This window comes from Ascidiella aspersa, chromosome 4, assembly GCF_963924565.1.
Source record: "Ascidiella aspersa chromosome 4, kaAscAspe10.2, whole genome shotgun sequence".
Taxonomy (NCBI): Eukaryota; Metazoa; Chordata; class Ascidiacea; order Phlebobranchia; family Ascidiidae; genus Ascidiella; species Ascidiella aspersa.
In genome coordinates this window covers 27,316,751-27,333,139 of record NC_139450.1, presented here as the reverse complement: position 1 = coordinate 27,333,139, position 16,389 = coordinate 27,316,751, and the positions used below count along the sequence as shown (strand labels likewise).

General features: G+C 36.6%; 1 protein-coding gene across 1 annotated transcript; it reads left to right on the top strand.

Moving 5' to 3' along the window:
• The first annotated feature begins 1,034 nt into the window (after positions 1 to 1,034).
• Positions 1,035 to 15,762, top strand: LOC146157253 (protein FAM91A1-like). The gene is made up of 18 exons (XM_083388145.1): positions 1,035 to 1,176; positions 1,653 to 1,830; positions 2,455 to 2,568; positions 3,207 to 3,403; positions 4,099 to 4,252; positions 4,557 to 4,702; positions 4,998 to 5,106; positions 5,168 to 5,243; positions 5,398 to 5,495; positions 6,535 to 6,704; positions 8,059 to 8,210; positions 9,808 to 9,976; positions 11,093 to 11,299; positions 12,107 to 12,220; positions 12,705 to 13,023; positions 13,873 to 13,996; positions 14,733 to 14,802; positions 15,577 to 15,762. The coding sequence occupies exons 1-18, from the start codon at positions 1,105 to 1,107 to the stop codon at positions 15,760 to 15,762; spliced, it is 2,655 nt and encodes an 884-aa protein (XP_083244271.1). The 5' UTR covers positions 1,035 to 1,104.
• The last annotated feature ends 627 nt before the right edge of the window (positions 15,763 to 16,389 follow it).

Sequence of the window (16,389 nt, the reverse complement as noted above, 5' to 3'; positions counted from 1 at the left end):
AGTTATATGATGTTTAGTAGGCCTACCATGTCCTCTTTTCTAAAGAAAACTGAATGGTCCTCCGAGGACGCTCAAAAAAAAAATGTCTAAATGTCTTCTTATTCGCATTTCGAGTTACTTACTTATATACTTTTAACAATACTTTTAGGCGAGACGTTGTGTTTATTTCCAAAAAAATAATGTAGCCATGAAACATGCTGAATTGCTGGTTTAAAACAGGTTTTACTACAAATTGATCTACCCGCCCTACCTTCTTAATTGTTATGGCAAACATTGCGCCAGAAAAATGGCTACAGAACCTCACATCTAAAAAGGCTCATTGATAAAGCAAAGTTATGAGTTTTGTACGCCTAGCCTATCCTATACCATCAGTGTTACTGTATGGTAGGCTATGTTCTTATTTCTTTCAGAAGCTTGTCAAGTTAGTCTAGCCTTATTTTTAGTAAACTTTTATTTGTTTTACTATAAAAGGTGAAACGTGTTTGTTGTGTTAAAAATTGAATCGGGTATTCCCCATAAACAACACCAATTTATGTTTAAAAGCCTAAACTGCAGCTTTTTCTTAATAGGAATTTTTTAATAAATTCATTCTTACAAAGTCTTGAAATAAGACTACCATCGTTATAGTTCTAAGTTAAACAATATTTTGAGATCATTGTATACATAAAACGTTTACGAACTGTTTTCAATTTTAAAGAGTTTCGAAATGTGGTTCTGATTTAGGTTTCAAAGACACTTAAATAATATTGCTTTAATAATTTAGACTTGGCTAAAAAATGCGTAAACACGTCATTCAAAGTACATATCTGATAACTCAACACACAAAACGTATTATAATTATTATTTAGGCAGATTACTTTACGAAAACTTCACAGCAAATGTCACTGGTTCAACTTGGAAACAAAATTGATATTATTTTGTGTTGATTGATTTCGAGTTTTTTTTCCCTAATATCAAAATGACTTTTAAGATTTTTCACTTACTATGACTTTGTCCTGTATGTGATTTGTGTTTTTTCAGAATATCAAGTTGCATGGTAGAAGTTGTTTGTTATGTAGTTTAAATTATTTTATTACCAAACGTTGTTTAACTATTCTGGTCTCGATGAATGCTGAAGTGGCAAAACATATCAAGGAGGGTTTCACGTGGAACAAGTTGCCAGAAAACATTAAAAAGGTAAGGCAAACAAAATTAATTATCAGTGCTAGTCTAAAATCCTATCACAGCTCTGAAACAATTATTGAAGCAACGCACAATCTTTTCTGGTTAGATTGTCGGTTTGGGTGAGGGTGGGTCAAGTCCTGACTGCATTCCATAACTTGTGGCCTCCAAAGATATACGCCAAAATTTGTTTTGGCTGAAATCCTACGCCAAAATAAGACAATATATATGCCAAAAACGGCTATTTTTCTTAGTTAATTCACCAGGCCGGCGATATTAGTTTTGGGCAAGTATTCCACGCCAAAGATCTCTGGCGGGAAGGCAGTGAAATGCAATAAGGGGTCAAGTAATATTATTTAATAAATAATATTGCCTAACCTACCCCAAAACCAACTCTAACCCTAATAATGTTTTTTGGTATGATTCTAGACCAGCGCCAAATTATCATTTTGCAGTTGATCCAAATCTAAACTTTCTATTGTTTATTTTAGATTGTTGACAATTCTTCGACTGAATACAATGAAGCTTTAGTCGATTATAGTATAAAAAATCAACTGAGGTATAAAACATCGTCAGTGCGCCATGTTGTCAAAAATGAGAGGAGATATTATGAAAGACTACTGGAGTATTCCAGGCAAAAACTTCTTCTGTATCCGTATCATCTCCAAGGTATTCATCATAGAAGTAATTATAAAGCATATTAGTTTTAGAAAGAAGCTATTCACCCAGACACCAAAGTAGTTCAAATCTACATATAATCACTAACGGGTGCACACGTAAAAGAGCAGTCCAGTAAAATAGCTATGTAGGGACCTCCTGCGGCTATTTTCCCAGCTTACAAAGTAATTTAAATGAATTCCGAAAAAAAATTGTGCTTAACTCGGAGTGTTAAATCTCATACTTCTACCAGCCAATCGCTAACCCAAATCTATAAATAATAATGTATGGGTGCAAGCAGGAAAGAACGATCCGGTCAAATAGCCACTTTTTAGTTTTATTGTATGGGCTTTTTACTCCAAACTTAAAATTTATAAGGAAGTGATTTAGTGACCATGGGTTACAACCAAAAAATGTGAAAATTAAAAGACTAAGTTTACTACCGTTTATTTATTGATATCACAACTAAAACATTTGCTAAACAAAATATGACCAACCCTATTAAAAAACTGTTTTCTGTTCAAAGAGTTTTTTAAATATCCAGTAACCAAGTTTATTTATGTTTTTGTACAAAAAAGGATTTAATTTATAAATTTTAATGTAAGTTGGTCTCTGTATGCATTAAATTATTTTCAGAAAAAATGCTCGGACTTCGCGTGACACCTTTTCTTTATTATCTCAACATGCTGGAAGAGATCATGGGCCATGAGAAAAGCTATGATTCGTTACCAAACTTTACTGCCGCTGATGGTAAGTTTCTGTGTAAAAACATTTTTATGGAAAAAGTTCCAAATTTTAAGTATGAAATGTATTATTTTTGGTATAAAAATAATATATATTATTTTTTGTAGAAATTATTTTTATTAAGATATACTTCTATTTAGAGATAGACTGATATATCGGTTTACGGATAATATCGGCCGATATTTTGCTTCTACTGATATATTGGTATCGGCAAATGTAGGCCAATACTTTGGCCGATATTTTACCACAAAAATATGATTTAATTTTTGTTGTACAACAAATAGCTAACTCATTTTTTGGTAAAAAAAATTGTGTTTTAGCATCACGCCAAGTTGGTATGCAAAATAATGGTTGAATTCTAATAAAGGTATATAGACTAAGATGTTAGTTGGATTTTCTTTTTAATTAATTCAAGTTTTGAACACCTTCCTAGGTATATAAAAAAAATCGGCATTGGGTATTGGTTGACAAAATTGTAATAAAATCGGTCCAAAGAAGTGATATCCGAACTCTAGTAAAGACAATTTTTAGAAAAAGCCAAATTATAAAGTTAAAACCCAATTAAATTTAAACTTGGCCAGTATAAAATATAACATTTTCGGTAGAAATTATTTTTAATGAGACATACTTCTATTTGCATTTAGCTTTAAGGCTACTTGGCATAGGAAGGAACCAGTACATTGCTATTATGAATAAGTCAAGAATAAGCAAGAAATTTAGACTTGCTGCGTTTCGAAAACCTGTAAGCGTCAAAGACCACTTGCCGAAGACGCCAATAAAGATAAATATTGAGCCGTGGTGGACCGTCCATGTGGGATTTATTATGGAGGAGGACATTAGGGTAAATATTCTATTTTGTTGTGTGTTTAAATGTACAATTAGTGTCTGCTTTTCATTTTAATCTGTGATGAGATTGTTACTGTCAAGTTTTAGTGTCTAATTTAAACCTGAACTATTTCAAAAACAATTTTTCGTTTAATTTAACAAATTAATAGTTGTTTTAAAAAATGATAAACAATAAACAACCATCTTTGGAAAAATAGCTGGTAAGTGTATACAAGTTGATTTGTTTAACCACCTTATATTTCTGTTTCAATAAAAACGCAGTACCAACACCAAAATATCTACTTGGCCATTTTTTGACTAAATGCTAGAGGTCAAATGATATGACTTTTTAAACTGATACAGATAATTATAATGGATTGTTTTATGTTTTTGTCAACCAAATATCATAACCAATTTTGCTATATATATACCTAAGATGCAGTAATTACTTTTTTGTAATGCAGAAAACAGTAAACCAAACATTATTTTAAATCGGTGAACCATCAAAATGAAAGCAAATGACAAATTGCAAATTAAAAAATAAAAAGTTTGTCTGTTTTTAAGTAAACACTATTTAACAGTCCTAGTAAAATATCAGCAAAAATATTGGTCTAAATTTACTGATATACCGATAGAAGTGGAATTTATTGTTAAATCAATATATCCCTCTCTCTTTAATAATTACACTAACAAAAATCCCCCTACCCACAGCGCTGCTCCCCAGAGATGAAGAGTTGCGTCGACCAGCTTATTAATGATGGACCCACCAGCGCTGGAAAGTTAGATTACGAAATCTTGCAGCTTCTCTACAACAGAGGGCTTATCTACGTACAAATTCCTGTACAGGGAGACGACAGAGTGTCTGGTAACAAAATAGTTTCCAGCCTATTTTTGTTGGTTTTGGAAAATGTATGACTCATTTATTTGATGGTGCAAGTCGTCAGTCTAGTTTTGACATTCCAAAATTCGGCCTAAACTATATTTATTGCAAAACTGAAAGTTCAGCATTCAGTACTAATAATGATCCCCTTGAAATAATTAAAACAATACTGCTGTTAATTTCATAAAGTAATTTCTAAGAAAAAAATAAAACTAATATATAATAAAACAGTTTTTAATTTTTTGCTTTTATTCTGACTTTTCTGTAACTCTGTCGCTTTTTTTTGTAGTTCCACCTCTTGAGGGGTTTGTTATGAATCGTGTGTCTGGCGATTATCTCGAGACATTGCTCTACAAGATATTCGTGTCAATAGACGAGAGGACAACCGTGGAAGAACTTGCCAGTGTACTTGACATACCCTTGCCTACTGCACAGGTGCCCAATACCAATTCACTACCTTTGGTGACCAGTTTTCGAAAAATAAAAATTTACAACTATAATTCATGCAGCAAAATGCTCTTAAGAAAGATGATTTATATTTGTTGACTTACTGTTGCTATTTGACTTGCATTTTTTTAATTGTAGGTAGTTTTTCTTTTAATTGGAGAATTTCAACTTGTAGGAATTTTATTATTGAAATTGATATGGTGCAACAGAATTTGACTAATTAATTTTACTGAAAATATAAAGCAATCGTACTGACAAGGCTCCCACCCCTACTTTTTTTCAGAATGCAGTTGGCATATTTTGCCGCCTAGGTTTTGCCCATATGAAGCCAAATGCCAACATAAGACAAAGTAGCAATGACACGCATTCCTCATGGCAGACCGTCTTATCTGGTAAGTTCCTTCAGTTGAAACCGACATTCCAAAGAAAATGCAGTTTTCTTTGTTCCTTTAGAAGCCAAAAGGTCTCCAAAGTCTCCGACAGAGGGAAAGACGTTGTTGGATTTTGATCTTAACCAGGATTCTATCAGGTTCACAAAAGCATTTTCTTTGCGTTAAGTTTACGAAATTTTACGTCCTTTCTTTTTTTATAATGATTGTATCGCTAATACAGAAAAAAACAAAATGGCCAGGGGCAATACAAGATGCATTGTATTTTAAGTCAAGTTGTGTTGTTTCTTGTAGCATTCCAGGAATATCAAGTGACACAGTATCGGAGGCTGACTCTACAAATGAACTTAATGACCTCCTATCCATGGATCCGCTCACTATGGAGGAATTAGGTGGGTGGAGGAAAAAATCCTGATAAAAACTAGTTCTAACCAAATGTTAAAAGTCATATTTTAAATTCCGGAACGATTTCCTTGATTTTAACAATTACCGGCAACAGTAAACGAGATCCCAAACTTCAGTTAAAAAGCTATTTTAAGCCATAGGTAGGTCACTGACATGTTTTCGCATTGACTGCAAGGTACAACAGGCTGATTACAACGATTTTCAAAGATTTTTTAAGGAGAAACAATAGCTAAAGGGCCGAATTTAGGACCCTGTGAACCGTGTACTTTGTACTTTTAGCGCTAATTGATGCTAAATGGCAACCCCAAGTTAAGAAAACTTGCAAGACCTTTGTTCACTGTGAAAAGTTAGTTAAGAAACCGACAACCGCGAATTTTATATCATTTTCATTGTGAAGCAAGCGGTAAAGCCATTAGGAATCAACAAAAAATATGTAATTTTATTAACTTTACTAGCTTCAAGTGGCAGTAGTTGGTTTTTCATACCTAGATAAAAACGGCGGGATAGACTTTAATCCACTGTTTCTCAACCTTTTTTGCAGCAACCCAAATGCGAAGCTCAGCTATAAATACAAAGTTTTACGAAGTTATTATCTTTCACTGAACGAAGTTATTATCCTTCTACGTTGTTATTATCATTATCTTTCTTCGAAGTTATTATTTTTTCAATGAACTTTTTTGAGCGAACGTCCATTAGACATAAGCATGAATAAACCCAAATTTATTTATAGTGAGCCATGCATTCATATTGTTTCCGTGGTTTACTTGATTGGATAAATCTTTGCTCAGAACTAATCGCAATATATACACAATACACATGTGAACTAAGATGTCGGCCATCCAACAAAATCAAACGGCGGCCCATAGGTTGATAAACAATACTGTAATCCAACCATATGATAAATGCCAACCTCACAAGGTTTGAATTCGCAAATCGTCGCCAATCGCCATGTCCCCATTCAAACCGTAATGTAAGTCGACGAACCTATAACGACAAGTTGTACCTAAATAATCTCCCGCATAACAGGCACCAGTTGCAGCCAGGACGGTATATCTGAGTCCTTGAAACACCCGGGTGTGCTAATGGAACACTCAATGCACGAAGCGTCCGAACTAAGCTGCTCTCCTGGCAAGAGAATCGCCTTTCTCTTCGACTCGAGTCTCACCGCTTTTCTCATGATGGGAAACCTGTCTACGGTAAGACTGGCGTAAAACTAAACATAAATGAAGGCCAGAGTATCAAGGGAAAAACAGTTAGATTGGTTTGGATTTTGAGCTTCTATTATCCAGCAACATTGACCTAGCACAGCTTTATAATTTAATCTGTTTTTTTTAGTTATTGGATATACAAAGCGATATTTTACGATTTGCCGGCGGCGTGTTTTATCTGTATTTCTAAGCTATTTTATTGTTACTTCAGATTACATTAAAAAATGTACAGTTTTTAACTTTACAGCCTGATGTTGTGGTGAAGATATTTTGTTGGCATTATTTATTAGTCGAGTTGTCATGTTTGCAACCCTAAGACCATTTTCATTTACTAAGCTTGGTAAAGGTCACTTATCCGCCAGTAACTTTTAAGCTGGCCTTGACGCACATTTGCATTTGCCAAAATAACACGATTTTCAAATAAGTTTTAATTTTCAAGTCTAAATGTTTTCTTCAATTGGTGCCAAACATTTTTAGATTTTATTTTTTAAGTAGGCTATGATGTTATAATTCCTTTGCATATTTTTGGTTCAAGCGCAATAATGAAGTGATCAGTAAATTTTCAATTTAAATATGCATAACAAGAAACCGCATAACGTGTTAAGCTAATAGAGTTCTCACATTTATTTTACTCCTTACGCTAATTGATGAAAGATACACACATATGTGTGTTCAACAACTGTGATCTAACCCTTCTGAAGCTGCTTTTTTACCAACGATTACGGCTTACGTATTATTAGTACACTGAAAGCAATCGCAGAATCACCTAATCTTACGATCAATGATGCAAGCAGGACAGGCTAGAAAAACGACTAGCCTGCAGTGAGGTTCGCGCTCGCTTAAAAAAAAGTCGCGCTCGCTTCGCTCGCTAGTGGTGTCTTCACTTAAAAACTTTTACAAATACTGAGCTAGCTTAAATGTTATCGCGTTCACCAAAGTAGTTTTATTACACTTTCCATTAGTAGTATGGATGACGACGTGTGAACTCGAATTTTGAACCAAACAAACGCTTATTTTGCGCTTTGCGCCAACACAGATTCCTTAAATTTAAATAAACACGTATTAAGTGCAAACAAGATCCGAGGCCCGCCTGATGCACAGTTGTTCTAAAATGTTAATAACACAATTCTTAGTTACCATTTTGTGCGGCCCGCAGAGACCTTTCTGAGTTTGGTTTTGGCCCGCGATTAGAAAGAGGTTGCCGACCCCTGATTTATAAGAATGTCCGCCTTAATCCGTAGCTTTAACTTAACGAAAAAGCGCTCACACCGAGTCCGTATAAATTCATTGCGTTATCTCACACTCAACCGGGTCAAATACTCAATATTAAAAAAATAAACAGGGTCTGAAGAACCACGCGGTGACGCTGTTCGAGGTGGGCAAGCTGACCGACGAGGCGCTGGACAATTTTCTGCTGGAACTGGACAAGGTCAAACAGTTGGAGGGATACGAGGGAGACGCACATCGCTACTTCGAACACGCGATCACTCTGAGGTACGAAACATGCTGTATTTTTGTCCGGAACTTTTTTTTAAACTGGAGAGGATTTGTGTAAATAACAATTATAATTGGACCTTTAATAAACGGGGTTTTACAACTAACAAAGGACATTTCTGACTTTCAAGTCTTTGAATTTTGCTCTGATCTAAATTTTTTTTTTTTTTTGTCTTAAAAAAATAAATCTTTGCAAACAATTTAACATTAACTTTTTTCAACACGCCAAAATTAATGACTATTTTTAGATAGGTCTGGAAGATTTGCACCGTCATTTAAATATGTGGATAATTGGGACACGGTTAGATCGCCACGGTTACTTCACTAGATGATTAGCTTAATAGTTTGGGCCAGGAAAAGTTTGGCTATGTTTAGAAGTAGGTTCAATTGTAACACATTAGAGAAAGTATAGTTCACTGAAATTTAGACGCAGCACCATCCCAATTTAACGATATTTTAACTATAAAAAGAGGGACAATTCGGCCTTGCTGTGGTGCAAAATGCGCACTTTATCTTTGATGAGTTTATTTTGACATGAAGAACAACTTTCCATATCGCAAGAATTATGACTTTAACGCATCCTTATATTTGAGCCTAGTGTCATGTCAACAGCCACTAAATTCCAGTCCATTCGTTATCTTGTCATATTCTCGTTACAGCGTACATTTAGTGCTCGTGAAGTTTAAACGAGCTCATCTGACATCGTAAAAATCGATACAATCCGCTTCATATGTGTGGTTGCGTTCCACATCGCTATGTAAACATGGTTTTTATTATGTAAACAGAGTCCTTTACTCTGTGTTTGAGGGTGCTTAAAATTGTGGCTTTCCAGCGACTAAGTCGGATTCGTGACGAACTTGTTTTGAAACTCAAGTTTCTGAAAAGAATGACCATTTTTGTATGCATATGGTTGTAGACAACGTTTCCTTACCACTTTCAAGACAAAAAAAACACAAAATAGCCAAAAATCGCGTTGCTGTAGGGTTCCGGGATAGGTAATCTTCGGACGTCTTAGAACTAAAAAAGTATTGTTAAAAAAAGACTAAAACGTGGTACCTGAGTGTTTTTACCAATGCAAAATCTTTCAAGACTACAATGGCAATACTGGAAAACCGGACGGGCACAAGTCTTTAAAATCCTTAGAAGTTTTTAAAAAATTATTTGCGTATTAAAAAGTCTTTGAAAACCTCAATGATTTCCAAAAGTCTTTGAATAGCATTTGAATTTATTCAGCTAAAGCTACACATTTAGAAAGTTCCACAGCAAAACCAATTTTTCTACTATTTGTCATTGTGCCGATCATGCAATTTATACTGTTTGTTTTCAAATAGTAATAAAAAACGTCGAGCGATTTATTTTAGGTCTTTAAAAAGCTACAATTTTTCTTAATGTATTTGAATAAAAAATGAATTTGAATAAAGTGCTCAATTCAATAAATTGATAAGTATTTGAGTAATTTTTTTCATGAAATTGTGTAATAACTCTGTGAATGAAACTCTACCACCAATAGCCTACACTGTTGTTTAGCAAAGTTATCAAATTCGGGTGAAAAAATGCCTGCCTTATCAATTGTTGACCTTGAGTCTGTTCACTCAAGGTCGACTATCCGGCACCTACGTCACAATGAGCAGCTCTCGAACATTTCCGAGTCGACTCGGAGCGAGGACGAGTCTGCGGATCACAACTCGGCCGTCGGACTCGACCTTCTGCGGTGTGAAAGCCTTAAGGGACTCGACTCGGCAACTCTTGGGCGGTTACTCGACAAGGTAAAACGCTGTGGAAGATTAGTACACCGAAAGCCATCGTAGGCTCGAGAATTTGTCGATCAATTCATATGGCCGGAGGTCGTAAGTTCTATAACCTCACTGCAGGCTAGTTGTTTTTCTAGCCTGCCCTGCCTGCATCATTTCAGTGTACTAATGATACGTAAGCCGTAATCGTTGGTCAGAAATCAGCTTCAAAGGGGCTAGATCACAGTTGTTGAACAATGAACATATGCGTTTGTGTGTGTATCCTTCAATGGACTGTCGAAAGCTATTTTGGGTTTTGCCGACATACTGTTTTTCGTAACTTGGAAGAAAGGCGTAACATTGATAACAGTAGGTTTTTGTTCTCATCACAAAAAAGCCCAGTCACTTCATTTTTCGAATAATCTCTAATCGAAATGAAACGGGTTAGAAATCTACCTGAAATAAAGAGACGCCTTTAGCTTATTTGCTTAAAAATAGATTGAAGTGTTCTACAATCTTCGCGACCATTCACTTGAAAGTTAATCCAAAATTTGGAAATAAAATGCCCCGTTATGCCCTGCTGTATTTAAAGCTTAAACTATACGGAAACACGACACGTTTAGGTATTTTAACTAATTAAAACCCGAACAGCAACGATCAGTAACACTTGCCAAACGACAACGCAGTGTTGTGATGACTTGACTTAGTGAACTTTTAAATGGCTTGGTTGGACTTGAGTCGTTTCGGACAAATGACTTGAGTTGGGAGTTAGGTCTTTGAATAGAACAACTTGGGTTGATGTGAAGAATTTTCATTTAACATTTTATTATAAAAATGAGTTATTTATCTTCATTTTTGCACGTAAAACGATTATATTGCTAAATGTTGTTTTTGTTGTTATTTTGTTAGTTAAGTTATTGCTCATGATCGGACGAGTTTACCAATTTTGCAAGACCAACGTTTTTGTTTTATATCAATGACTTGGACCGGGACTTAATTTGTTATGTAAAAAACAACAGCTTCACTTCTACTTTAGTTATTTCACAAATGACTTGACGGAGACTTGAGTCATTTCAAAATAAATTGTTTACACAACAACACATCCCGAAAAATCAGACAAAAACGCCAATTGCCATCTTCTCTTGCCAACAGAAGTACACGCTAGCAGTCGCCATGTCACCTCTGAGCGAAGTGCAAGAAATTCCTTCCACGGACGCGTTTCACCTTGTAGGTCCGCCTTCCACGTCCGTCAATTCCGTCTGGTTCCGCCTTTTCCTCTACCAGCTCACCGGGAGTGGACCGCCCACCATTTTCGTCCCCAGGGGTCGACGGGTGTGCTTTCTTCCAGCCGTGTTCGAGGCAAGAGATTTTTTTGTTTATTTGATTGGTTAACCGTTAAGGCGTATGCGTTGTGTGGAATGGATGCGTTAAAACAGAGGCGTAAAGTCAGACTCCTGGTTGAAGCTTTTGTTCGATTTGCTAAATCTTAATAAGTGTTTGAAAAAAACAGAGCAAAGCATGTTATGTGAACACGGCAGTGATAAACAGCGTATAGCTTGCGTGCTTTTTTCATTGAATCACTTACTTTTGTTGGCATTTTGTTATCCTGTTTCTCTGTTTGTGGTTCTTAGTCCGTTTAACGAAATCTCTTATTCTCCAAAAAGACTGTTCGTATCATGTCACTCCGTAATCAAAGTTTTGTAAATTTAGACAATGCATATTTTCGCGCTTAATGTGTCCTGTATATAACATTTTTCAACAGGGATAATAAGAATAATTAATGCGTTCAGTGTCATTCACCCTGAACAAGGCTACTTGCATGGTTGCCTAAACGTTGGTTAACAATTACAATTACCAGAGGAGCTGTTTTTGATCATGAATAATATGTCCTGTTTTTCAAATAGGAATAAAATAAACAGCCCCATTCAAATCACTACTTTTTTACTGTGTTTGATAAATGCACCTTTCAAGGTAGAATCGCTGCCTTGGCTCGCAAATAATTGCTAAAATTCCTATATTAATTTGGTATCGAATCGGCAACGATACCACCCTACCACTTGGTATCGGGCGTCGACTCCAATATAATCGGAAATCCCTAAAGACTTGTAACATGACACTAAAAGCTATCGCGTTGTGGATAACTGTAACAAGTTCTCGTGTTTGCAGGAGTACGAGCAAGTCCTTGTGATAACCTTGGGCCACGAACCAGGCGAAGTGAGCGTCAGTAATCTGCTCGTAATGCTCAATGAAGCACTACTTCACTCACCAGTCTTTGTACAGGTAATAACATGTGAATAAAGACGTGCTGTAATGTGCACTGGTATAAAGACGTAAGTGAATAACTTGACTTAGGTGCACTTAAGTCAATATTTTCAAATGACTACTACTCTTTCTGGCAAAATGACTTTGACTGAAGTCATTGTGTCAAATAACTTACTCGCCGAGTCTCGAATTCGGCTACAGTTGCCTACATCTTCGGGTCCCGAGTCCTGCTTGGACTTTAAACCCTGTATTGCCCGATGTCACCAGAGACATCATAAAACATGCTGTATTATCGAATAAAAAAGCACAAATAAAGACTTACAAAGATGACTGATGATACTGTTTAAAACATAAACTAGTGTTTAAAAACATTCGTTAAAGTCTAATGTTTAAAAACCTAAAGATTAATTAACTATCATTCTGGTCCCTAAAGACTAATTCCCAGTTTGTCCGCGGACCCCACTTTAAGAACCGCTGCCTTAACCTGAATGATTTCTTCCAGGGTTACCAGAGGCACGGGTTCGAAACCCGGCCGGTGCACGTTCCTTTTCCTATGGCGAGCGCACATAGCAGCGCACAGAATCAAGAAAATCCGCCAGAAACCGAACACTCTACACCCGTAGTGGATCAAACTTCGCTACAGCGAAACGACGACATCGCAGCTGACGGTGACGTAAAACCGCATCTCGACGCTGATTGGTCGAGCCACGAGGTTGTTACCAAGCTACGCGCAGCCTTAGACCTGCAGTGCACTTGCGGCTATGTAACGCTCCTAGTGTCCACGCCCGCGATTGAAGAAAAGGGGAACGGCGACCAAAAAGGTACGGTATAGCATAAAAAACTGCGATGCCATTGGATTTAGGGCTTAGACAAAGTCTTTAAATCCTGGAGACAAATCTTTTAATGTCCTTAAATTGATTTACTTATTGAAAAGTCCGAATAGTTTATACCTTATTCAATGAAACATTCACACATATGTGTGTTAATAGCTGAGATCTAGCCCTTCGAAGCTGCTTTTTGACCAACGACTATGGCTTACGTTACTATACAGCTTCGAAGGGCTAGATCTCAGCTATGAACACACATATGTGTGAATGTTTCATTGAATAAATGATATGGTACTGTGGATCCCCTTCAATGAGGTTGCTTGTACTAACAAATTGAGCAAGCATTGGCGTATGGTTGTTTCTCGTCTCGTTCCCTTCTGAGCCTGCATAGCTCAGTTGGTAGAGCGACGGTCCCGGCTTGACCGGAGGTCGTGGTTTCGAACCTCACTGCAGGCTAGTGGTTTTCTAGTCTGCTCTGCTTGCATCTTGATCGACAGATTCGGTGAGTCTGCGATGGCTTTCGGTGTACTAGTTTATACCTTCGTCGTTCTTTTTTCATTTACTGGTATATAAGTTCGATTTCCGGGCGTCCAAGGCGTTGTGTATGTTAAAGCTCTCTCATTTTCGATTATCTGAGGAAGCTGACTTTACATAAACGGCGATAATTTAATTGGGTTCGAGAACTTCGCTGTAATATAAAATATTCGCTCTTCGATGTAGATTCTAAATTCAGTTGTAAACCTGTTAACAAGACAATTGCATGTTTCCAACCAACGAAAGTTTCTTACTCATTATCGTTGTGCAACTTCTAATTTCTTAACCACCCCTTTTATTTACTTGCAGCGATTCTAGCTTCCCCTATCGTCGAACTGTTGAACGTGAACTTCGGAATTCCCCTTTTCGACGCCGATTTGAACCAGAAAGTCTGCGAGTCTCTCGTATCGTCCGAACTATTCACACCAGAAAGGTACGCAAGCTCTATGTGTGTTATATCACAATAGCACAGTAGTTTTCTACTTCGATTTAATACATTTGTTGTTAGATTTTTATACATTTATCGAGTGCCACCTAAGTTTAAGATTTAGAATTAGACAAACACCTGATTTTAAGATTTAGAATTAGACAAATACGGCAAAAAAGATTTCTCTATCCAAATAGGTAATGACCAGTGTTTTTTCACCTTTTTAACTCCGGCGCACCGGTAAAGAAATTGCGTGGCGAAAATCCCTATGTTGTTCAATATAACTTTAAGCTCTAAAAACACACAACACAAGTTTGTTTGAAAAGCAAATTATGACAATATTTAAGCGAACCAAAAAATTTAAAATCAAATATTTTTTTTCAAATGTTTCCATATGTCTGTGCCGCACCAGTTAAGAAGCACTATCTTGGTCTATTATTCTGGTCGTAATGCTGTTTAGATGCAAATTAGCATTGGTACATTGCAAAATGCGTGAGATGAGCAAACACTTTATTAAACATGAGAGTTCATAATGTCAAATACGTGTTATGATGTCATAGCCAGAATGTAATTAAAGACCTTTTCGCGTCAACCGGAATATGATTTCTGCAAGGCGACTGTAAATGTGCATCAAACTAACTTTTATATAGAAGCAATAAATCGAAGCTATAATTCACTTCCATACACTTGTTTAGTAGTTTGTTGCCAGTTTTACGGAAAGTTCTTTTGTGTTGTTTTACAGGTTGCCCCAGCTTAAGTCTTTTAACGAGAAACTTCGCGACGATGTCAATTCATTTGTGCAAACTAACCAGGTAAATGTGCGACGTTATGCAGTGTTTTTTCCCCAATTGTTACAGCCATCCATATTTAAATTTACCTATTTTTCGATATGTATGGTAAGGAAAAAACAGTTGTAAAATCATCCGATTTAGATGTTGAATATATTTGATTTTAATGTCTAACAAAACTGATATGGGGCTAAGATGTGTAAATGTACACTATGTACTTATATTTGCCAAGTTACCTTTTTTAATACAGGAATCGAGTTTTTCACCATCTGCAAACGGCAGATTAAACTTAGCGTATGAAACATGTTAAAACTAAACTTTTGGGCCGTTACGCTGGTCTGCCATGGGTTTTGATAGAATGACTGTGCAGCTAAATCATGTCGTAAATTTAAATGCCACAGGCCCATACTGCGAAATGACATTGCAAGAAATCGACCATTGGGGAAACAAATATTTTTAGTAATGCTGAACAGATGCAGAAGTACAATTTGCCCGTCGAGGTGTAAAGTAGTCCATTGTCTTGCACAAGCCCTTTGAAACCGCCTATAAAAAAATCGCAAACGTGGCAAATGGCCGACAAGCTAAGGCTAGTACATTAAAAGTTTGTTTACTAAGTTTTACTAAAACTCAGATGTTTTTAAGGTAAATAATTTTCTCTATACACGGGCGACAATTAAACTAAAGATTTTTGCACCCACAAGCCAAAAACTTCCAAAACTCCTAACATGCTCATGATTAAAGCCACCATGAAGTAAATTCACGACTATCACAATTATTTTGTTATTTTGTTTGTTGCAGCAAAAACACCGCCACCCGTCCCAAATCGCCTTCTTCTCGCAACTCAAGCCCAACCAAGTGCAATTTCCCAACACCCTTCTTATCTTCGACCGCGGGGTCCTGTGCGCCTGGGACGGCCGGTCGGGTGTTCCCCTTATTCAAATGAAGCTGCCCGAAACGCCCGATGACGTCACCACAGTGCAATAGTAATTCCTTTTCGTTATCTTAGCCGTTTGTTTTCCATCCGTAATTTGTCGCCAAGCTTTCGCGATTACAGTGGTTTCCCAACACACAGCGGAGAAACTAATGAAAATAAATTTTACCGCCTTGTTATGTCAGTTTGCGCGTCTGCTTAACAGTCATTTAGTTTCTTGATCAGGCGAATTATTCACCCCAGGGTGAATAATTTTTTTGCAGGGGTCAACCAACCAAAAGGCGTGAATAAGGGTGAACCGTCAGAAACGGATGATAGCCAGTGACTGTTGTGTTTTGTGCTTTTGTAGCTTTATATCTCTGGACTTGGGAAATTGTAGATTTCCAAAGGCAAAAGTTAGCTTGAGTTGATTTATTCTGTTATATATAGACGAGATAGTTTTATCATATCATGAGACAAGGGTGAATGAAATCTGGAGATAGATGCTAGGGGTGAACAAAACTAAAAAAGTTTAAGAAGCACTGATTTAGGAGGCAGAAGAAGTAACAGACTGTGATGTCTCGGTTCCTCTTATGTCCAAATGTATTAGAGATGCCCGACATTACAACAACAGAGCAAAAACCTAGTAGTACCGGTTTCAATCCTACACCAACTTCTAAAGGCGTTTCAGACCTAATTTG

Excerpts from the sequence above, each read along its gene's own strand:
- LOC146157253 (XM_083388145.1), top strand. The coding sequence starts at position 1,105 with ATGAATGCTGAAGTGGCAAAACATATCAAGGAGGGTTTCACGTGGAAC. Across the intron at positions 5,107-5,167 it reads ATGGCAGACCGTCTTATCTG|AAGCCAAAAGGTCTCCAAAG; the intron begins GTAAGTTCCTTC and ends TTGTTCCTTTAG. Across the intron at positions 13,997-14,732 it reads GAACTATTCACACCAGAAAG|GTTGCCCCAGCTTAAGTCTT; the intron begins GTACGCAAGCTC and ends GTTGTTTTACAG.